At 43.4% G+C, this 23,945-nt stretch overlaps 1 protein-coding gene across 4 annotated transcripts in view; it reads right to left on the reverse strand.

Moving 5' to 3' along the window:
- SNX24 (sorting nexin 24) overlaps positions 1–23,664 on the reverse strand; it is a 193,649-nt gene extending 169,985 nt beyond the window's left edge. For 3 of the 4 annotated variants that reach the window (XM_050795565.1, XM_050795567.1, XM_050795570.1), the window contains exon 1: positions 23,538–23,664. In XM_050795565.1, coding sequence (XP_050651522.1) covers positions 23,538–23,597 — 60 coding nt within the window. In that variant the 5' untranslated portion in view covers positions 23,598–23,664. The remainder of the gene's footprint in view (positions 1–23,537) is intronic. The other variant, XM_050795568.1, reaches the window with a different exon arrangement.
- Between the last annotated feature and the right edge of the window lie 281 nt (positions 23,665–23,945).

Genomic DNA, 23,945 nt, shown 5'->3' on the forward strand with positions numbered 1-23,945 from the left:
AGAAGACCTACGTGGAAGACCTCTCTAAACAGGCAAAAAACTGTGAAGATATTTTTGTTTCATGTGAATGCCCATCAAAGGGTGATCTCGGCAGAGGAGGATTTTAATAATCATGAGGATTTGAATAAAATGACTCCTTCTGTGCATATGAGTCAGCCTCTTTCCCCAGTCACCACTGGCATCACACAATGGGCTCATAAAGTAGCCATGGTGGCAGGAATAGAGTTTATGCACGGGCTCAGAAATATGGACTTCCACTCACCAAAGCCAACCTGGCTACAGCCACTGTGGAGCACCCAATCTGCCAGGAGCAGAGATCAACACTGAGGCCCCAGTATGGCACCATTCCACATTGGGAATGATCAGCCAGACACCTGACAGCAGGTTGGTTACAATGGATTGCTTCCATCATGAATGGGGCAGAGTTTTGTCCTTACTGGAATACACTTCCTCTGGATATAGATTTGCCTTCCCTGCACACAGTGCTTCTGCCAAAACTATCATCCATGGACTTACAGGATACTGTATCCACTGTCATGGAACTGACTTCATAGCAAATGATCCCATGCTTGTGGAATTCACTGGGCTTACCACATTCCCCATCATCCTGAACAGCTGGCGTGGTAGAATGATGGAATGGCCTTTTGAAGACTCAGTTACCATGCTAGCTAAGTTGCAATACTTCGCAGGGCTGGGTCAAGTTTCTTCCCAAGGCTATACATGCTCTGAATCAACATATAGTGCATAGCGTTGTTTCTCCCATAACCAGGAGTGATAGGTCCAGGAATCAAGAGGTAGAAATGGGAATTTACCCCTAGTGCCCCACTAGCAAAATGTTTGCTTCCTGTCCCCAGGACTTTATGCTCTGCTGGCCTCGAGGTCATAGTTCCATAGTGAGGAATGCTTCCACCAGGAGATACAACGATTCTGATTAAATGAAAGCTAAGGCTGTTGCCTAGCCACTTTATGCTCATGTCTTTAAATTTACAGGCAAAGATGGGAATTACTGTCCCATGTATTGCTCTGCTATGTACTGGCTGGGGTGATTGATCCTGCCTACCAAAGGGAAACTGGACTACTACCCCACAATAGAGGTAAGGACCTCCTGTCTGGAATACAGGAGATCCCTTCAAGCACAGTATTAATATTACTGTACCCTGTAATTAAAGTCAGTGAAAAAAACTGCAGCAACCCAATTCAGGCAGGACTACTAATAGCCCAGACCCTTCAGGAATGAAGGTTTGAGTGACCTACCAGGTAAAGAAACACAGCCAGCTGAGGTGCTTGCTGAAGGCAAAGGGAATATGGAATGAGTAGAGGTATTTATAAATACCAGCTATGGCAGGGCGTGGTGGCTCACACGTGTAATCCCAGCACTTTGGCAGGCTGAGGTGAGCAGATCACTTGAGTTCAGGAGTTCCAGACCAGCCTGGTCAATATGGTGAAACCCCAACTTTACTAAAAATACAAAAATTAGCCAGCATGGTGGCACTCACCTGTAATAACAGCTACTCAGGAGGCTGAGGTAGGAGAACTGCTTGAACCTGGGAGAAGGAGGTTGCAGTGAACTGAGATCCCGCCACTGCACTCCAGCCTAGGCGGCAGAGCGAGACTCTTGTTATTCATTCATTCATAAATAATGCCAGCTATGACCACACAACCAGTTACAGAAATTAAGACCGAATTGTCATGAATATTTCCTCATTTTGTTACAAAAATATGTATGTATATATAGTAAACAACTATCTTTGTTTTCTTCTCTCTTAACCCCTTATCATGTAACATATGATGTACTGACTTTATGTCATAATATTTAAGTGTCAACTTTATATCATTGTATTTAAATTATAAGATATCAAGAAGAATAAACATCACTCAAGGATTCTACCTTCTCTTCTGGGGAAGGAGTTAGTGTATTTGGGGTTATAGGATGGATGTATCATGTGAGGTGGAATTATGAAATTGTTGTATCTTTATTTGGAGAATAAAGACAGTATTTGACCTCCAAATTAGAGCTTCCAACATGCGGTCTCACCAATAGTGTGTTAGAGAACCTGCCTCCTCTCACCTCCATCCTCATCATGACTGGTTTTTATCAATCTTTACCATTTTGCCTATTGAATTAAAAAGCAAGCAAGTGGCCGGGCACAGTGGCTCATGCCTGTAATTCCAGTACTTTGGGAGGCCAAGGCGGGTGGATCACCTGAGGTCTGGAGTTCAAGACCAGCCTGGCCAACATGGTGAAACCTCATCTCTACTACTCTACTAAAAATACAAAAATTAGCCAGGCGTGGTGGTGTCCACCTGTAATCCCAGCTACTCAGGAGGCTGAGGCACGAGAATCACTTGAACCCGGGAGGTGGAGGTTGCAAGTGAGTAGAGATCGTGCCATTGCGCTCTAGCCTGGGCGACAGAGCGAGATTCAGTCTCAAAAAATAAATAAATAAAAATAAATAAAAAGCAAGCAAACAAACCTTATTTTACTTTGCCTTTCTGTAATTAAGTATGGTTTAAGGAAATGTGTATGAATACCAAGTTGACAGGGAATAGGCTTCTCATGGTTAATTTTATGTGACAACTTCAGTAGGCCACGGGGTGCCCCGATAATTTGGTCAAACATTTCAAACTAAGCACCTGTAAAATGGTACTTCAGAACCTGCTCTACCCACAGTCTTCTACTTAGTAAACAATGCCATCATTCTGAAACTGCCTTTGCAAAATTATGACTGAGACAGTGAAAGAGATCTAACCTAATTGACTCCAATCTTGCTTCCAACCTCCAAGCTGTCCTTGTTTATTCCTGAGTGTAGACTGAACTAACTTTGGGAGGAACTCAGTCTACAGTTTATAGTTCAAAACAAAGACGATAACAGCCCTTTCCCAAAGCAAACCTCTTTCTTGCCTGGGGACTATACTGCCTTTGTAGGACTAAGAAATTAGCCACAAGACTAGAAATTATGGTTTAGGAGTCATGCAGCTGGAGGCTGCAAGAATCTGCCCTCCCTAAGCTGCTCCTAAGATCAATGCTTAAGATATTCTGCACACCCTACACTTGATAGATCAGCTGGCACCACCCACACTGATAAACTGGTTCATCTGATCTTGTGGTCTCCACCTAGGAACTGACTCAGGGCAAGAAGACAGTTCTGACTCCCTATGACTTCATCTCTGACCTGACCAATCAGCACTCCTGGCTCACTGGCTCCTCCCCACCCACTAAGCTGTCCTTAAAACTCATCACTGAATGTTTGGGGAGACTGATTTGAGAAATACTAAAACTCTAGTTTCCTGCACAGCAGGCTCTTCGTGAATTACTCTTTCTCTATTGCAGTTCCCCTGTCTTGATAAATCGGCTCAGCCTAGGCAGCAGGCAGGGTGAACCCACTGGGTGGTTAAAATTCTTCCCTTTTTTCAGGTTAAAAACCTTGGGAGTCACCCTTGTTCCTCACTTTTTCTCATGCCCCAAATCTAATCCATCAGTGGATCCTATTGCCTCAATCACCAAGAGCTATCCAGAATCCAACTATCTTCCAACACTTCCTTCCACAGAACTAACTGTTCTAAGCCCTCATCATCTTTCACTTGGGATACTACAGTAGCTTCCTAACTGAGCTTCCTCTCTGCACCACTCTTCCTATAGTTTATTCTCCACATTAAAATGGGAGTAATTCTTTTAAGACATGACTCATGTAACCAGTAGGTAAGCTCCACAAAGGCAGGGATTTTCATTTATATTTTTTGCTACTGTGTCCTTGGCATCTAGAAGAGTTCCTGGCACATGGTTGGTGATCAATACTGAATCACGTCGCTCCTCTGCCTCCTACTTCTCAAAGTAAAAGCCAACATGGGCTGGGTACAGTGCCTCATGCTTGTAATCCCAAAACTTTGGGAGACCAAGGTGGGATGATCTCTTGAGCATAGGACTTTGAGACCAGCCTTGGCAACAAAGTGAGACCCCTCCTCTACAAAAAATAAAAAATTAGCCAGGTGTGGTAGCATGCATCCATGGTCCCAGCTGCTTGGGAGGCTGAGGCAGGAGGATCACTTGAGCCTGAGATGTTAAGGCTGCAGCAAGTCATGACTGCACCCATACACTCCAGCTTGGGTCACAAAGTGAGACCTTGTCTCCTTCCCCTTCAAAAAGAAAAAAGAAAAAAGAAAAGCCAACGTCCTTATCACTGCCTAACAGACCTATGCCCTGCCCTACCACCCTACCATTCCATTTCCCATTATTTCCCCCACCACACTATATATGACCTTATCTCTTATCACTCTCTATTTTCCTACTCCATTCCAAATCCACTGGATCCTTTCTACTCTTAAAACACATTATGCACACTCCCACTTCATGTTCCTTGCACATACTGTTCCTTCTGCCTAAAAAACACTTCCCTTGGATAACCTCATGACTCACCCCCTCACCTCCTTCACGTCTGGGTTCTAATGTTGCCTTTCCAGGGAAGGCTTCTCTGATGATCCCCCAGCACTCTTTATCTATCTTCCTTTGTTTCTTTTTCTCCATAGTGCTTACAACTATCTAAGATACTACATTTAATTTAATTATCATGTTTACTCTTACTCTCCCCCAACTAGAATGCAAGCTCCTTGAAGGTAGAGAATTTTGATTCTTTTTTTCGTTACTGTATCCCCAGAGGGAGATAAGTGTGCCTGCCACTTAATAGGTAGATAAATATTTGTTAAGTAGATGACTTGTTTTCATTTTCTCTTGACATTGTAAAGCATGCTACAATGAACTTTATATGTATATCTTTATGAATTTATGGATATAGACTAAAAAGTGGGAAGGTTGTTTCAAAGGGTATATAAATATCTTATCTAATATATACTGCCAAATTGGCCTCCAAAATACAGCTTCCAACTTTCAGTTTCACCAATAGTGTGTTAGAGAACCTGTCTCCTCTCACCTCCATCCTCAACAGGACTGATTTTTATCAATCTGTTCCATTTTGCCTGTTGAATTAAAAAAAAAAACACATGCCTTGTTTTATACTGGGTTTCTTTAATTACTGGTGAAACTGACTATCTTTTCTTCCTTTCTTTCTCTTTTTTTTTTTTTTTTTTTTTTTTTTTGAGACAGAGTCTTGCTCTGTTGCCCAGGCTGGAGTGCAGTGGCGCAATCTCAGCTCACTGCAAGCTCCGCCTCCCGGGTTCACGCCATTCTCCTGCCTCAGCCTCCCCAGTAGCTGGGACTACAGGCGCTCACCACCATGTACTTTAGTAGAGTGGGGTTTAGTAGAGACGGGGTTTCACCTTGTTAGCCAGGATGGTCTCGATCTCCTGACCTCGTGATCTGCCCGCCTCGGCCTCCCAAAGTGTTGGGGTTACAGGCATGAGCCACTGAGCCCGGCCTCTTTCTTTTGTCACTTGTACCCCAAATGTTTCTCTCCTCTTAACAAAACCAAACAAAAAAACACTCTCTACTCGTGACTGCTTCCAGACCATACTTTTAGCTGGGATCTTCAGTCCCTCCGCAACCACTCAACCCAACTCTTCAAGCTCCAACCCCAGTATGTGTCCCTCCTTATCAACCATCCACACTTCTTACACTTCCCCATACAATTCCCTGAGCCTAAAATGATTCCCCTCCCTTTCTCAAACTGGCAAACTTCCACTCAGCCTTCCAGAGTGAGCTTTCATGTCAGTGGTCCCTGCCCTGCAACACCAATGCAACCACTGGGAATGGGAGGCACAGAATAAGTAACCACAGAAATGAATTTTTGCTCTATCTATGTAACCTCAATAATCAGATGAATTTCCATTAGCAAGAAATGGAGAAAAGGGTGAGGATGTAGAGAAAAGAGCTTACAGTTTATGAAACAGTCCCTACTAAGAAAAGGCAGCTGGTGAGACTCAATTCACATATTGGCTGTTCCTTAGAATGAGAATTATAAAATCAACGAGAAGAGAGGAATAGCATATTTCAAATACCAACTCACTCTCCTCAAAAAAGAAGAAAAAAAGCAACTGAAAAGGGATACCACATTGGGCGTTTCAAATATGCCCAATCTAATCATCAGAATTTAACCAGCAAATTACATGGGATCTGAGAGGGCTTTTAGCTTTGTGGAAGGTTTTCTGCTCCTTCTAAAGTTTTCAGGAAGGTTTAAAAAAAATCCTCTGAGAATTTTCCCAAATCCAACGAAATAGCAAATGAAGTGAGGCAATGGTCCCGTACTCATGGAATTCACTGCTTACCATATTCCCCATCATCCTGGAACAGCTGGTGTGGTAGAATGATGGAATGGCCTTTTGAAGACTCAGTTACAGTGCTGAATTATAATGCTTCACAGGGCTGGGTCAAGTTTCTTTTTTTGGGAGGGGTGGTAAACAAAGTCTCGCTCTGTCACCCAGGCTGAAGTACAGTGGCAGGATCTCGGCTCACTGCCAACTCCACCTCCCAGATTCAAGCAATTCTCATGCCTCAGCCTCCCAAGTAGCTGGGATTACAGAGGCACACCACCATGCCGGCTAGTTTTTGTATTTTTAGTAGAGACAGGGTTTCACCATGTTGGCCAGGCTGGTCTCAAACTCCTGACCTTAAGTGATCTAACCACCTTGGCCTCCGAAAGTGCTGGGATTATAGGCATGAGCCACCGCACCCGGCCTCAAGTTTCTTTCTCTTGCATTTATTTATTAGATTGGGAACGTAAAGTAAGCGGTAAAAAGATCCCACCTGAGTGAAACTAAAATTAACTCTCAGTTACTATGAGATGACATTTTCCTACTAGACAGATAATTAAATAATTCAGCTTTTAAAAATTTTCTTGGCTGGACGCAGTGGCTCATGCCTGTAATCCCAGCACTTTGGGAGGCAGAGGGGGTGGATCACAAGGTCAGGAGATCAAGACCATCCTGGCTAACACAGTGAAACCCCATCTCTACTAAAAATACAAAAAATTAGCCGGGCATGGCGGCGGGCTCCTGTAGTCCTAGTTACTTGGGAGGCTGAGGCAGGAGAATGGTGTGAACCTGGGAGGCGGAGCTTGCAGTGAGCTGAGATCGTGCCACTGCACTCCAGCCTGGGCAACACAGCGAGACTGTCTCCAAAAAAAAAAAAAAATTCTTTCACTCTTTAAAAATTGTTAAAAATGTAGTATGCACCTCTCACTGGTAGTGCCCCTTCACCTCCTACAAGGCTAATCTGATTCTACAAATGAAATAAAAGATAGAGCAAGACTTCTTTCAATGTTTAGAGTGGCCCAAAGATAACAAACACAGCCTATGAGCTAGGACCATGAGCCAGGAACTTCGGGGAACTTACACACGTAAAGCACATCAATGGTTAGTCTATATCTTACGTTAATTATGAGAACTAAACTCTGATTTTTTTTATCTTGCCCAAATTCCTATCTAAGCGGTCTGGGGAGTCACACCCACAGATGGGTTTTATTTAATCCTATATAGCATGATTTACTTTCCAACCTGACTCTGGCATAACATTAGGAGACAAAAGAAGAACATCAAAATATTTTACCCTGAAACATGTTTCTTTGCCATATTTTGAAATGGCCCTGCAAAGCCGTTCTTTGTGGGGGAAAATTTACATCTGTAAAGAATATTAACATAGCTAGAAGATCTTTTTCTTCCAGACCCTCCCAATCCTAAAGAGATTAACTAAGAACTGAATAGGAAACATTTGTCACCTATTGTCTCTAAGGGCAGCCACTATTAGACTTCAGAAGAACTTTGGTCTCTACAATCTTTGTCTTAACCTGAACATTCCTTTTCTATCTATCCCAGGTTTTTAGGCAAATTCAACCAGAAAACGTTTAAATTCACCTATAGCCTGGAAGCTCCCGGCTTTGAGTTGTTCCACCTTTCTGACAAACCAATGTATTTCTTAAATGTATTTGAAGTCTCATGCCTCTCTAAAATGTATAAAACCAAGCTGCACCCTGACCACCTTGGGCACATGTTCTCAGGACCTCCCAAGGGCTATGTTACGGGCCACGGTCACTCATATTTGGCTCAGAATAAATATCCTCAAATATTTTACACAGTTCAACTCTTTTCATCAACAATTATTATTATTTATTATTTGAGACAGTGTCTTGCTCTGCCACCCGGGCTAGGGTGCAGTAGAGTGATCATGGCTCACTGTAGCCTTAACCTCCTGGGGTCAAGCAATCCTCCCATCTCAGCCTCTCCAGTAGGGACCATAGGTACATACCACTAGGCCTAACTAATTTTTTAAATTATTTGTAGAGGCGAGTTCTCACTACGTTGCCCAGGCTACTCCTCAAATTCCTGGGCTCAAGGGATCTTCCCACCTTGGCCTTCCAAAGTGCTGGGATCACAGGCATGAGCTACCGCACCCAGCCAAATTTTTTTTGTTGGGGAAACAAGGTCTCCATATGTTGTGCAGTCTAGTCTCCAACTCCTGGGCTCAAGTCTGCTTTGGCCTCCTGAGTACCTGAGACTGAAGGCATGGGCCATTAACTTTTTCCCTTCCCTAAATCTCTTAAGGTAAGACTAACATAAGCAGGTCTCATTCATTCATTTATTCAAATGCAAATGATTACAATATCCAGGCAAATGATTACAATATCCAGGCATGATACCTAGAAATAAATGGCATTAAAACAGACAAGTCAGGCTGGGCCTGGTAGCTCACTCCTGTAATTCTAGCATTTTGGGAGGCAGAGGCGGGTGGATAACTTAAGTCCGAGAGTTCAAGACTAGCCTGGGCAACATGGTGAAACCCTCTCTGTACCAAAAATACAATAATTAGCCAGGCGTGGTGGTAGGCACCTGTAGTCCCAGCTACTGAAATAGTGAGACATTTAAAATAATAAATACAATTTTATAAACTGTCTTATTCACAGAAAGAAATGAAAATGATTCTTAACCATATAAAAAGATGTTCAACTTCATTCCTAATTCATAAAATCATGAATGACATTAAGAATTACATTGTGATACTACTGTTCACCTATCAGATTGGCACAAATCCAAGAGCCTGAGAACACTCAGTTGGCAAGCGTATGAGGAAGGATATACTCTCATAAACTGCTACAGTAATGCATAATACCACAGTTCCTATGGATGGGAATTTGACGACATCAGCTAACATTAAACATGCATTTAATTTTTGGTCCAGTAACCACTGCTAGAAATGTATTCTAAAGACTCACTGACAAAAATACAAAAAGACATACACACAGGCTATTGATTGAAGACAAAGGAGAACAATTCAGATACAGGCTTTACCTTGTTTGAGTATACTTTGCTTTAATATGCTTTGCAGATACTGCATTTATTACAAATTAAAGTTTTGCCATGATCCTGCATCGAGCAAGCCTATCGGCGGCATTTTTCCAACAGCATGTGCTCACTTCGTGTCTCTGTGTCACAGTTTTGTAATTCTCCTAGTATTTTGAAAACTTTTCCATTATTATTTTATCTGTTATGGTGACTTGTGATCAGTGATCTTACATGTTACTACAGTAATTGTTTTGGAGTTCCACAAGCCACACCTATTAAAAGATGGCAAACTCAATAAATGGTGCTGGCTATCCACAATAGCAAAGACATGGAATCAATCTAAATACCCATCAAAGGGGCTGGGCGCGGAGGCTCACGCCTGTAATCTCAGGGCTTTAGGAGGCCAAGGCGGGTGGATCACAAGGTCAAGAGATCGAGACCATCCTGGCCAACATGGTGACACCTCGTCTCTACTAAAAATACAAAAAATTAGCTGGGTGTGGTGGCGCACACCTGTAGTCCCAGCTACTTGAGAGGCTGAGGCAGAAGAATCACTAGAACCCTGGAGGTGGACGTTGTGGTGAGCCAAGATCGTGCCACTGCACTCCAGCCTGGGCAACAGAGCAAGACTCCATCTCAAAATTAAAAAAAAAAAAAAATACCCATCAAAGGAAGACTGAATAAAGAAAAGGTGGTACATACACACCATGGAATACTATGCAGCCATGAAAAAGAATGAGAGACTGTCCTTTGCGGGAACATGGATGGAGATGGAGGCCATTATTGTTAGCAAACTAACGCAGGAAAAGAAACCAAATACCACATGTTCTCACTTATAAGTGGGAGCTAAATGATGAGAATGCATGGACACATGGAGGGGAACAACAGACACTGGGGCCTAATGGAGGGTAGAAGATGAGAGGAGAAAGAGGATCACAAAAAATAACTATCAGGTACTAGGTTTAGTACCTGGATGATGAGATAATCTGCACTTAATCTTAGCCAAAAGGCCAAGAAGCGACGATGAGGAGACAATCTGTACACCAAACCACTGTGATATGAGTTGACCTACATAACAAACAGGCATATGTACCTCTGAACCTAAAAAAAAAAAAAGGTTAAAAAATAAATAAGTAAATGGTGAAGGGATAAATGGTAGCCATATGTAGAAGATTGAAACTGAACCCCTTCCTTACACCATACACAAAAATAAACTCAGGTCGGGTGCAGTGACTCATGCCTGCAATCCCAGCACTTCGGGAGGCTGAGGCAGGCAGATCACCTGAGGTCAGGAGTTCGAGACCAGCCTGACCAATATGGTGAAACTCTGTCACTAATAAAAATACAGAAATTAGCCGGGTGTGGTGGCACATGCCTGTAATCCCAGCTACTCGGGAGGCTGAGACGGGGAATCACTTGAATCTGGGAAGTGGAGGTTGCAGTGAGCTGAGACAGCGCCATTGCACTCCAGCCTGGGAAAGAAGAGTGAAACTCCTGCTCAAAAAAAAAAAAAAAAATTATTAATTAAATAAAAAAATTAAACTCAATATGGATTAAAGATTTAAATGTAAAACCTAAAATTATAAAACCCCTAATGATAACCCGAAGAAATACCATTCTGGACGTAGGCCCCTGCAAAGATTTCATGACAAAAATGTCAAAAACAATTGCAACAAAAACAAAAATTGACAAATGGGACCTAATTAAACTAAAGGGCTTCTGCACAGCAAAAGAAACTATCAGAGTAAACAGACAACCTACAGAATGGAGAAAATATTTGCAAATTATGCATGTGACAAAGGTCTAACATCCAGAATCTATAAGGAACTTAAAACGAATTTACAAGCAAAGACCAAACAACCCCATTAAAACGTGGGCAAAGGACATGAACAAACACTTTTCTTTTTTTTTTTTGAGACAGAGTTTCGCTCTTATTGCCCAGGCTGCAGTGCAACAGTACGGTCTCTGCTCACCACACCCTCCACCTCCCGGCTTCAAGAGATTCTCCTGCCTCAGCCTCCAGAATAGCTGGGATTACAGGCATGCACCATCACGCCTAGCTAATTTTGTATTTTTAGTAGAGACGGGGTTTCACCACCTTGGTCAGGCTGGTCTCGAACTCCCGACCTCAGGTGATCCGCCAACCTCGGCCTCCCAAAGTGCTGGGATTATAGGCACGAGCCACTGCACCTGGCCAAAAGGTGAAGATTTCTTGGAACTGTGGTGCCACCCATGTTTTTGTTTTGAGACAAAGTTGTCGCCCAGGCTGGAGTGCAGTGGTGGCATCTCAGCTCACTGAAACCTCCGCCTTCTGGGTTCAAGCAATTCTCTGCCTCAACCTCCCAAGTACCTGGGATTACAGGCGCCTGCCAACACACTAGGCTAATTTTTGTACTTTTAGTAGAGACGGGGTTTCGTCATCTTGGTCAGGCTGGTCTTGAACTCCTGACCTCGTGATCCACCCACCTTGGCTTCCCAAAGTGCTGGGATTATAGGCGTGAGCCACCACGCCTGTACCAACACTTTTCAAAAGAAGACAAACAGGCCAAACGTGGTGGCTCATGCCTATAATCCCAACACTTTGGGAGGCCGAGGTGGGTGGATCACCTGAGGTCAGGAGTTCGAGGCCAGCCTGGCCAACATGGTGAAACCCCGTCTCTACTAAAAATGCATAAATTAGCTGGGTGTGGGGGTGGGCACCTGTAGTCCCAGGTACTCGGGAGGTTGAGGCAGATGAATTGCTCCTGGGAAGTGGAGACTGCAGTGAGCCAAGATGGCACCACTGCACTCCAGCCTAGGCAACAGAGCAAGACTCTGTCCCAGAAAAAACAAACAAACAAACAAAAGATAAACAAGCAGCCAACAAGCATATGAGCAGATGCTTAACATCACTGATCAGTAGAAAATGCAAATCAAAACAACAATGACATATCATCTCACATCTTTCAGAATAGCTATTATTAAAAAGTCAAAAAATAACATATGCAGGCTGTTCTGCCTATGGAGGAGCCATTCTTTATTCCTTTACTTTCTTAATAAACTTGGTTTTACTTTCCTCTATGGATTCGCTTCTTACTATTTCTTGTGTGAGATCAAGAACCCTCTCTTGGGAGTCTGGATCAAGACCCCTTTCTGGTAACATCTTTGTGACAACCATGAAGGAAAGATACTGAGGAGACCCTTGACCCAAAGGAAATAGACAGCAGCACCAATTGGAAGACTTTGGAGTCAAGGAAACTTTTCTTTTGAGCTATTTACAGCTTTTAATAAGTAACAGACCAGGTGCAGTGGCTCATGCCTGTATTCCCAGCACTTCGGGAGGCCGAGGTAGGCAGATCACCTGAGGTCAGGAGTTCAAAACCAGCCTGGCCAACATGGTCTCTACTAAAAATGCAAAAATTAGCCATGCATGGGGGTGGGCACCTGTAATCCCAGCTACTGGGGAGGCTGAGGCATGAGAATTGTTTGAACCTGGGAGGCAGAGGTTGCAGTGCGCCGAGATGGCACCACTGCACTCCAGCCTGGGTGACTCTGTCTCAAAAAAAAAAAAAAAGGACAAAGAACTACCATTTGACCCAGCATTCCAATTATTGGGTACATACCCTAAGAAAATAAATCATTCTACCATAAAGACACAGGCACATGTATGTTCATCGCAGCACTATTCACAGCAGCAAAAACATGAAATCAACCTAATTGCCCATCAGCAGTAGACTGGATAAAGAAATCTTGGTACATATACACCATGGAATACTGTGCAGCCATAAAGAATTACAGGATCATGTCCTTTGTGGCAACATGGATGGAGCTGGGGGCCATTAACCTAAGCAAACACATACAGAAACAGAAAACCAAATATTGTACATTCTCACTTAGAAGTGAGCTTTCAAGGGAGCTAAACAACAAGAGCACATGGATACAGAAGGGAACAACAGACACCAGGGATTACTTGCAGGTGGAGGGAGGGAGAAGGGAGAAGATCAAAAACCTACCTGGGTACTATGCCCATTACTTGGGTGATGAAATAATCTGTACACCAAATTCCCATAACATGCAATTTACCCATATAACAAACCTGCACATGTACCCCTGAACCTAAAATAAGTAAATAAATAAATAAAAGATGGCAAATTTAACTGACAAATGTTGTGTGCTTGGGCTGTTCCACAGACCAGCAATGCCCTGTCTCTCTCCCTCTCCTTAGGCCTCACTATTCCTTAGGACAAACAATATTGAAATTAGGTAAATTAATAACCCTACAATGGACTCATGATAAAACTTAAGTGGGTGAGAAGTTGCTTCTTAAGGAAGGGCAAAGAAAGTGGTTTCTTGAGATGGAAACTACTCCTAATGAAGAGGCTGTGAACACTGTTGAAATGACAACAAACGATATAAAACATTACGCAGACTTAGCTGATAAAGCAGCAGCAACATTTGACAGGGCTGATTCCAACTATTTTTTAATAGAGACTGGGTCTCATGAGGTTGCCCAGGCTGGTCTCAAACTCCTGGACTCAAGCAACTCTCCTGCCTTGGCCTCCCTAAGTGCTAGGGTTACAAGTTAGAGCCACCATGCCCAGATACCTGAAACCAATTTTGAAAGAATTTCTGAGGGTAAAATACTATCAAACAGCATCACATGCTACAGAGAAATCTTTCACGAAAGAAAGAGTCAATTGATAGGGCAAACTTAACTGTCTTAGGAAATTGGCACAGTCGGCTGGGCGTGGTGGCTCACGCCTGTAATCCCAGCACTTTGGGAGGCTGAGGCGGGCAGAACACGAGGTCAGGAGTTCGAGACCAGCCTGGCCAACATGGTGAAACCCTGTCTCTACTAAAAATACAAAAATTAGCCAAGCATAGTGGCGTGCACCTGTAGTCCCAGCTACTCGGGAGGCTGAGGCAGGAGAAATCTCTTGAACCCAGGAGGCAGAGGTTGTGGTGAGCTGAGATTGCGCCACTGCACTCCAGCCTGAGCAACAGAGTGAGACTCTGCGCCTGTCCCTCCTCCAAAAAAGGAAAAGAAATTGGCACAGTCATAACCTTTAGCAACCACCACCCTGATCAGTCAGCAGCCATCAACATCAAGGCAAACAAAGCTTCCAGCTCAATGAAGGCTCAGATGATCATTAGAGTTTTCAGCAATAAAATACTTTTCAATTAAGGTATGTACATTTTTAAAGACATAATGCTATTGCACACTTAAACTATAGTGTAGTGTAAACATTTATATGCACTATGAAACCAAAAAATTAGTGTGACTTGCTTTATTAAGATAATCACTTTACTGCAGTGGTCTGGAACCAAACTCACAATATCTCTGAGGTATATCTGTATGGAAAAGAATGATACATCTTCATATATGTCCCTGTGCAGCGATCTCCAGGATATATCATTAAGTAAAAAAAGCAAGTTGAAATCAAATGTTTTAGTATACTACTGTTTAATAAAAGGAGTGGGGACACAAATATATTAGTATGTGTTTATATTTTTTTCAATGGAAGGATAAGCCATAAAATTTTTTTTTTACATAGATAACACTAGGATTATTTTTCCAGGCATCTTTTGATCCCAGAAATCTGCTAGCAGTGAGACCTTCTATATACAGAAGAAAAAATAATTCCCTTTCATCAGTGTAGTGCTGGGGACAGCCTCATACCACTTTTTTTTTAAATAGTAATCGATGAGAGCAGAAGGTAACAGAGTGAGGACAAAAACATGCTGAATTTCAGCAGATAAACTCAATGCAGTGTATTTGATTTAGAATTATGACTATGCTTCACACAAATACAAAACAAAATTAGATTTTTTAAAATTCCTAAAAATACAAAATACAAGACTGGGTACCTAGTTTAAGTACAGAACCAATCCAAGTGATTTTAAAACCAGTCATTTGATTGTACACTCGTAATGGAACAGGCTGAAGAACAAAATAACTTATTTGGTTTATTTCCAAGTTCTTAAGGCAGGTGCAGTGGCTCAAGCCTGTAATTCCAGCACTTTGGGAGGCTGAGGCGGTAGGACTGCTTCAGGCTAGGAGTTCAAGACCTGCCTGGGCAACACTGCAAGACCCCTACCTGTATGAAAAAAATGTTTAAAGAATACATAAATTTGAAAATAACATCTAAAAAAAAGTTGAAATATGTTTCTAGATCAATGAAAACAAGCTTGCTTGTGCCCTCAAATTTCTAAGTACCATATTTACAAAATTCAATCCTCTTGTGCCTATTCTGATTCTTAAATGAACATACAAGTTTGTTAATGTTCAAGAAGAATGTTTTCAAACTGTATTTCTTGTCCTTAAGGGTAAGGAACATACTGCCAGGCGCAGTGGCTCACGCCTGTAATGCCAGCACTTTGGGAGGCCGGGGGGCAGATCATGAGGTCAGGAGATCGAGACCATCCTGGCTAACAAGGCGAAGCTCCGTCTCTACTAAAAAATACAAAAATTTAGCTGGCCTTGGTGGCAGGTGCCTGTAGTCCCAGCTACTTGGGAGGCTAAGGCAGGAGAAGAGCGTGAACCTGGGAGGCGGAGCTTGCAGTGAGCCAAGATCACGCCACTGCATTCCAGGCTGGGCAACAGAGCGAAGACTCCGTCTCAAAAAAAAAAAAAAAAAAAGGGAAAGGAACATATTTTACACATGCTTGATTTAATCATTCAACAAATATTTAATGTGGGCTTCTGCTATGAGCCTACCACGAATGAGGCACTGTGCCAGCTATGTCCTTGTTAAACAAAGGTCTCCTTCATCATACATGTTGGTAATGGATGACTGAAGGACGTGGCGTGGAATTGTGGTCTTCCTGACATCCTGCTCCCCTTCTCCCACTGTGATGCCTGAAGGGTTTGGTGGCAGGAATGAACTAATCCATTCCCAGCTCCAGAGATGCCTCCTATTTTAACTCTGTCTGGTTAACCTACCCTCCTTGCCATGATGGTTGGTTAAGATAACCCTGGCCTCAGCAAATTGGCACTGGAATTCCTCTGGAATTCTGTGTTGAGAAATCAACTAGGGATAATGAGAAAGAAACTGAAGGGAGACTTATTTGCTCAGGGGTTCTGGGGAGGAAAGTGCCCTTACTATTAAATGCAGCTGGGCGTGGTGGCTCATGCCTACAGTCTCAGTACTTTCAGAGGCTGAGGTGGGTGGATCACTTGAATGCAGAAGTTCAAGACCAGCCTAGGCAACATGGTGAAATTCTGTCTCTAGCAAAAATACAAAATTTGCTGGATGTGATGGCATGCACCTGTAGTCCCAGCTACTTGGGAGGTTGAGGTGGGGGAATCACCTGAGCCTGGGGAGGTCAAGGCTGCAGTGAACTCTGATTCTACCACTGAACTCCAGCCTGGGTGACAGAGTGAAACCCTTTGTCAAAAAAAAAAAAAAAAAAAGCTATTCTAAAACAGAAGAGTCACTCTCAGGTAGCCAGGCTCCCTCACTCAGCATCTCGGCCTTGTTCCTAAAAATACAAAACAGTAGTGCAGCAAACCACCATGGCACATGTTTACCTATGTAACAAAGCTGCATGTTCTCCACATGTATCCCAGAACTCGAAAATAAAATGTTTAAAAAAAGAAAAGAAAAATATATATATGTGTGTGTGTGTGTATACATATATTAAATAGCACTACAGTAACAATAAAATACACACAAATCACTGTTAATTCCAAGGCAGGGTTTACGTTGTGCATACTTTAAAACCAACGAAAACAACCAGAAACTGGATGCTACTAAGGTATTGCTAATTTTTGTGGTAATATTTACATGTTGGTTATGCTTTTTAAAAGTCTTTACCTGTCAGGTATACATAGTAAAATATATGCAGATAAAATTACGTTTTGAATTTGCTTGAAAATACTCCAGAATTTTTTTTCAAAGACAGGGACTGAGGGGTAGTGAATGAAAGAATTGTAAAATATTGAAGGTAAGTAATGGGTAAATGATGGTTTATTAAATTGTTCAACTTTTGCAGTTTAAGCCATAAAAGCTTTAAAATAATAATGATAATAATAATATATCACATTATGATCCTGTATATAAGAAGCTGCCTTGTGTACTGAAGAGCATGATACGTTTCTAAGTGTTTATCAAGTAAATCTGTGATAGTATCCAGGTCCCAAGAAGATATATTTGTCTACACATAACACATTCAGTCACGCACGTACTTAAAATGGACTTGAATCTAATTCAACTCTTTGATTTTTACAGCTATAAAAACTGAAGTCTAAGGCTGGGTGTGGTGGCTCTCGCCTGTAATCCCAGCACTTTGGGAGGCTGAGGCATGTGGATCACTTGAGGTCAGGAGTTCAAAGACCAGCCTGGTCAACACGGTGAAACTCCATCTCTACAAAAAATTAGCCAGACATGGTGGCGCGCGCCTGTAGGCCCAGCTACTTGTGAGGTTGAGGCAGGAGAATAGCTTGAACCCAGGAGATGGAAGCTGAAGTAAGCCGAGATCACACCACTGCACTCCAGCCTGGGTGACGCAGGAAGATTTTTGTCTCAAAAAATCAAAAACAAAAACAAAAAATTAAGTCTAATACATTCATACCTTTGTATTGTGACCTAAGTAGTAATTCTAGTTTTGTCATTTTTGTCAACAATGTATCTTAAAATTAAAAATACCAGCCTAAAGTGGCATCCAAGACCTATTATTCTCAGTTCTTAGAATGGACTGTTCTCTGTCCTCAAATTGCAAGGCCACTCAGGAGCATCTGGCACTTTTTTTTTTTTTTTTTTTTTTTTTTTTGAGACGGAGTCTCGCTCTGTGCCCCAGGCTGGAGTGCAGTGGCTGGATCTCAGCTCACTGCAAGCTCCGCCTCCCGGGTTCCCGCCATTCTCCTGCCTCAGCCTCCCGAGTAGCTGGGACTACAGGCGTCCGCCACCTCGCCCGGCTAGTTTTTTGTATTTTTTAGTAGAGACGGGGTTTCACCATGTTAACCAGGATGGTCTCGATCTCCTGACCTCGTGATCCGCCCGTCTCGGCCTCCCAAAGTGCTGGGATTACAGACTTGAGCCACTGCCCCCGGCCCACTTTCTTTCTTTAAAGCATCTTCCACGCTCTCTCTTCCAGCCTCACACTCCTGGCTTTCTTTCTCCCTCTGGCTTCTCGGATGGGACTTCTTTGCTTATTCAAGTTCTAAGGCTTTATCCTTGGCCCTCTCTCTTTCCTCACTCTTTCTCTGTGGGTTTTTTTTTTTTTTTAACTTTTATGCTGAATGTCCCCTTAGAGCCATATTTCTAAGTCAGACTTCAATCCACCCTAGACTCCAAAATCAAATAGCTATACCCATCACCAAAAACTCAGCGGGTACCCAGATGAAATACCTGCCCCACTTCAGTTCTTATTTGCTTACTGGTACCTGCACCCACAAGGAGTCACCCTGCTGCCGTACATCTGGTCACCAGGTACTGGAGATTCTTGCAGTCATCACTTCCTTTCCATGTTCAAAGCTAAAGTCTTAGTTCTAGCCTTCATCCTCTCCTTTCTGATCATTTGCAAGTGTCTCTTAAATGATGAGTACTTTAGAATCATTGCTACGGTCTGATGGTCTCCCCCAAATTCTTATGCTGAAATTCTAAACCCAATGTGATGGTATTAGATGGTAAGGTCTTTGGGAAGTGATGAGGTCATGGGCAGAGCCCTCATAACTGCGATTAGTAACCTTATAAAATAGGTCCCAGTGAGATCTTTGCCACTTCTACATAACAAGCAGCGATCACCTATAAACCTGGAAATGCGCCCTCACTAGACACTGAATCTGCCAGCACCTTGATCTTGGACTTCCCAGCCTCCAGAACTGTGAGACATAAATTTCAGTGGTTTATAAACTACCTAGTTTATTGTATTTTGTTAAAATAGCCTGAACTGACAGTCATCTTTCTAAATGCAAAATGATTACATGTTACTTCCTTCCTTAAAATTACCCTATGACTTCCCTGTCTGAAGTTAAGGTCCACATTCCCTTATAGCTCTCAAGGGTAGTCAGCTGATCTCTCCCCACCACTCTTACTGCAATCGCTTTGCACAATCCTGAAATTCCAGTCTGCAGCATAACCCTCCACCTAACTCTCTGAGCTGCTACATGCCTCAAGACCACTGGCTCTTCTGGTTTTTCTCCTCCTATGAAGATTACATCACTCATTATTTATTCAACAGACATGTACTGAATTCTGCATTAGTATACAACAGTGGAGATGGATACTACCTAGCCTCAACGAGTTTATAGCTTGGGGACAGAGGATATTAAACAAGTAAGCTATAGGGTAGGGAATGGGACAGAATAATCTCCCCAGGAAGTAACATTTGGGTACATCTGCATTTTCTTACACTATCATCTCCTACTTCTTCACAAACTTATTTAGAAGTGTCCCTCCTCCCGCTTTTTGGGGGGCATATCTGAGTTTTAAAATGGCTTATGAGGTAAGATTTTGTCCTGTATTTCCTCTTTCTAAAATTCACAGTCCTAGCAAAAACCTAACCAGATTTCAAAGTCAGCATTTCCTAAGCACCCCTACCTCAGCACAGCCACCCTACCAGGCCGAACTGACCTCTCCCTCCCTCAGGCCCCTGGATACAAGGCTCCAGTTGACATTGGGGCACCCTAACCTTTCCCAGCCTAGCTCTGAGCAGCTTCTGTATGGGCTGAGAATCCCTAAGGGCAGGAATACCACCCTTCCATCTTTAAATCGCCACCAACACAGTACAGGCACACAGTAAAGCCTTACATGTTTAAAGCGCAAAAATTCATTTTTTAAAGGTAAATTACTTAGTACACTAAGCATAAATTTGTATAAACTTCTTGAATAACAATTGTGCAATATCTGTAAAAACTGTAAAGGGCTGGAAGTACCATTTCTAGTTAAGGTTCTACAGAAATCCTAGTAGTGGGCATAAAAAAGCATGTCCAAGGATGTCTTGGCCATCAGCAGACACTGGGGAAAAAAATTATGGCACATCCTACCATGGTAGAGCCCATCTCCAGTAGTTAGAAAGAGGAGACAGAACTCTCCATACCAATATTGAGAGATGTCTATAAACTGTAGGATGACAGTTAAAATCTTGCCATGCATTTTTTTAAAAGAAAAAAAAAGTATGTGCTCACAGCACAGGGAAAAAATTCTAAGATACACCCAGACACTTTATTTCTGAGGGAATGAGACTAGAAGCAAAGAGGAGAAACCACCCATTTCTAGCTTAAACTTCCTATTACTGACTTTGTTAGAATGTGATGTAATGTGTTTTAAATTTTATTTTTATTTATTTATTTTGAGATGGAGTCTCACTCTGTCACCTAGGCTGGAGTGCAGTGGCATGATCTTGGCTCTCTGCAACCTCCGCTTCCCAGGCTCAAGCGATTCACCTGTCTCAGACTCCCAAGTAGTCAGGATTACCCGTGCCCGCCACCATGCCTGGCTACTTTTTTTTTTTTTTTTTTTTTAAGTAGAGATGGGGTTTCACCATGTTGGCTAGGCTGGTCTCAGCCTCATGACCTCAAGTGATCCGCCCACCTCAGCCTCCCAAAGTGCTGGGATTACAGCCATGAGCCACCACGCCCAGCCGTTTTAAATTTTAAACACAAACACTGGCTCAGTGGCTCATGCCTATAATCCCAGCACTTTGGAAGGTCAAGGTGGGAGGATCCCTTAAACCTAGGAGTTTGAGACTAATCAGTGCAACATATTGAGATCCCATCTCTACAAAAAATACAAAAATTATCCAGGTGTGGTGATTTATGCCTGTGCTACTCAAGAGGACAAGGGGGTAGGATCACTTGAGCCCAAGAGTCCAAGGCTGCTGTGAGCTAGGATTGCACCACTGCACTCCAGCCTGGGTGACAGAGCAAGACTCTAGCTCTTAAAAACACACACATTCACACAAACATAATCACTAAAGTAAAAAGGTATTTTTTTACACGAAAGTGTACATTATTTTACCAGCTTCTTATTTAGGAAACTGAAAATATCTTTTAAATTTTGGGTTTTTTTTGTTTTAAGCTGCTATATTCATAGCTTATTCACTGCTATATTCCCTACACCCAGAATAATAGAGCAGGCACTCAGTAAGTATTTGTTGAATGAAAAACTGCTGTACAATCATAAAATCAGTTGTTCAGAGGGGAAAAGTATCTAATAACTGCTTCACAAACTCACAGACACAAAAAAATCCCTTCAGAAGGTATTTTAGGGCTGGGCGTAGTGGCTAATGCCTGTAATCCCAGCACTTTGGGAGGCCTAGGCAGGTAGATTGCTTGAGCACAGGAGTTCGAGACTAGCCTGGGCAACATGGAGAAACTCTGTCTCTACAAAAAAATTTAAAAATTATCCAGGAGTGGTGGCATGTGCCTGTAGTCCCAGCTACTCCAGAGGCTGAGGTGGGAGGATTACTTGAGCCCAGGAGGCAGAGGTTGCAGTGAGCTGAGATCACCCCACTGCACTCCAGCCTGGGTGACAGAGCAAGACTGTCTCAAAGGAAAAAAAAAAAAAAAGAGAGAGAGAGAGAGATTTTAACAGTTTAGCTCCCAACCTGGATGAGTTAGCATTTTTTTTAAGCAAATATTTAAAGAGCGAACTCTTATCACATAAGCAATCTTCAAACTCTCCCGAATTTGTCCAAAAAAGAGCTCCTTCCACATCAGTTTAATTCACAACCTGGAGTGTGGCACGTGCCTGGTCATAAATACAAATAATAAAAAGATACATAAAGCTTTAGGAGAAAAACACAGCTGGTCTAATGGAAGAAAATCAATAATGGGCAATGAGCCTTAATTATGGTCTATTTCAAAGTGCTTATTTCTGCAGGTAATTAACTTTTAGCTTGAACCAATGAGATCAACTTCATCTTTTCTTTGAAAGTCAACGCCTCTAACAAGCAGCCTTTTTATCTTCAGATCCTAAATGAATGTCCCAAAGATGGTAAGCCCTCCGTGACTGTTGACAGTGCTGATGGGAGAAATGAGATACCTGGGAGAAGGAACAACAAGCAAGGTTTTAGGCTTAAGAGACTTGGATAAAATCTCCAAGAAAAAAAAAAAGCCTTGAACAAACTCGAAGGTTTTTTTTATTTTTGTTTGTTTTTAAGGAAGATACAGACTACGTAACGAAATGTGAATGCACTTGAAAGAATTATTTAAATAAATAACTGCCACTATGGAACACAGCTCCCTCTCCCTGCATTTTCCTTCCCAAGGAAAGCACTTTAACAACTTGTTTCAGAACACGTGCATCCAGCAGTCTACTCAATTCTAAAAACCCACCGACTTCCTGGACTATTTTTTCAATCACTGTTTTTCATTCTAAATCTTCCTTTGAGAGGGTAATTTAGTCCCAACTAAGAAAACACAAGGGCCCAAACAGACTGTCACCAAATACCAGTAATATTTAGAGGAGGGAGAGGGGTTAAAATATTCTCCATCGAAGTAATGTAACTGGTGTTTAGCAAGTGTGCGATTGATGTAAATAAAGTAACAATCCTTTCAGACTGCCCTGCAATCTTTCTTCAACCCTATCGGTTCTTTAACAACTGGAAGTAAATTCTTCCAAGGTGTACACACACTCAGACATTTCTCCCACTAGCAATGATTGTACAGGAAAGAACGTTCTGAATTCATTGGGAAATCTCCACCAACCATTCACTTAGTAAACGTGTTACTCAAAGGGCCCATGCCCTGGTCTCTGCCCTCCCCTTCACTCTTGAGAGCAGGGGTCCTGTTTCACATTTCTCGGTGACCACACTCCTAGGCATGAAACAGGTGCTCTGCAAGTGATTTTGCCATTTCATGGAACTGCACAACTCAAAAAGCAAAATCTTTGGAAACCATCTAAAATCAATACACGTGTTTAGTTTGGCTAGTAAACAGCTGTAAATTATGATTTAAAAAAAAAAAAAAAAAAAAGGTTTTCCAGCTGAACGAATTGTACAGAACTTGGAAGCCAGCGTGAACCTGCCGCGAAGCTACTACTGTCTGGACTGAAGAGGCAGCTGTGCCAGAAAGGAACGCAGCCCATCCTGGGCTCCTGAAGGCAGGCGGCGGGGAGAATGGCGAGAGCCGCGTCCGAAGACTGGAGCTCGGCCGGGAGGAGACGGGTTGGACCCCGAGGGGCTAGGGGCGCCCGCAGCCGCCGCGCCCGGGAGGGGCGCCCGTTTCCTTGACAACCGCGCTAGGGCGCAGCCCTTCCTCTGGGCCGGGGGAGGGGAGAGAAAACGAGGGGACCCCCTGCGCCAAAGCGGCGGCGGCCGAGGGTGTCTCCTGGGCGCAGCAGCCGCAGGCCTGGCTCGCGGGGCCCTGTCCGCCCGCGGCCCGCGCCTACCGTGTATCCCCGCTCCAGGTCACTCTCCTCATAGCGAAAGGACGGGATGTAGACCTCCATGGCCGCGCCGGCCAGCCGGCTGAGGGTGAGTTGGGGGCGGGCTCACGGCCGCGGCCGCCGCTCCGCCCACGGCCGGGCCGCCCCGCCTCCCGCCCCGCTGCGCCCGCGGGGCCCTGAGGCTGCGGGCCGGACCCAGGTCCAAGCGCTGACCCGGCCGCTCCCGCGCCTTGGGCGTTCCGGGAGCCGGAAGCGGAGGACGCAGGGCTCCTGGCGCCTGGGTTTCGGGCCTAACGGGCGGTGGAGATCAGCTGGGCCCGAAGGAGGCGGGGCCAGAAAACCTGAGTCTGCAGAAACCGTGTGTGCGCGCCAACGCTCTGGGCGCCGGGACTGGGCCGCACCCTGCGCTCC

This window comes from Macaca thibetana, chromosome 6 (genome assembly GCF_024542745.1).
Source record: "Macaca thibetana thibetana isolate TM-01 chromosome 6, ASM2454274v1, whole genome shotgun sequence".
Lineage (NCBI taxonomy): Eukaryota > Metazoa > Chordata > Mammalia > Primates > Cercopithecidae > Macaca > Macaca thibetana.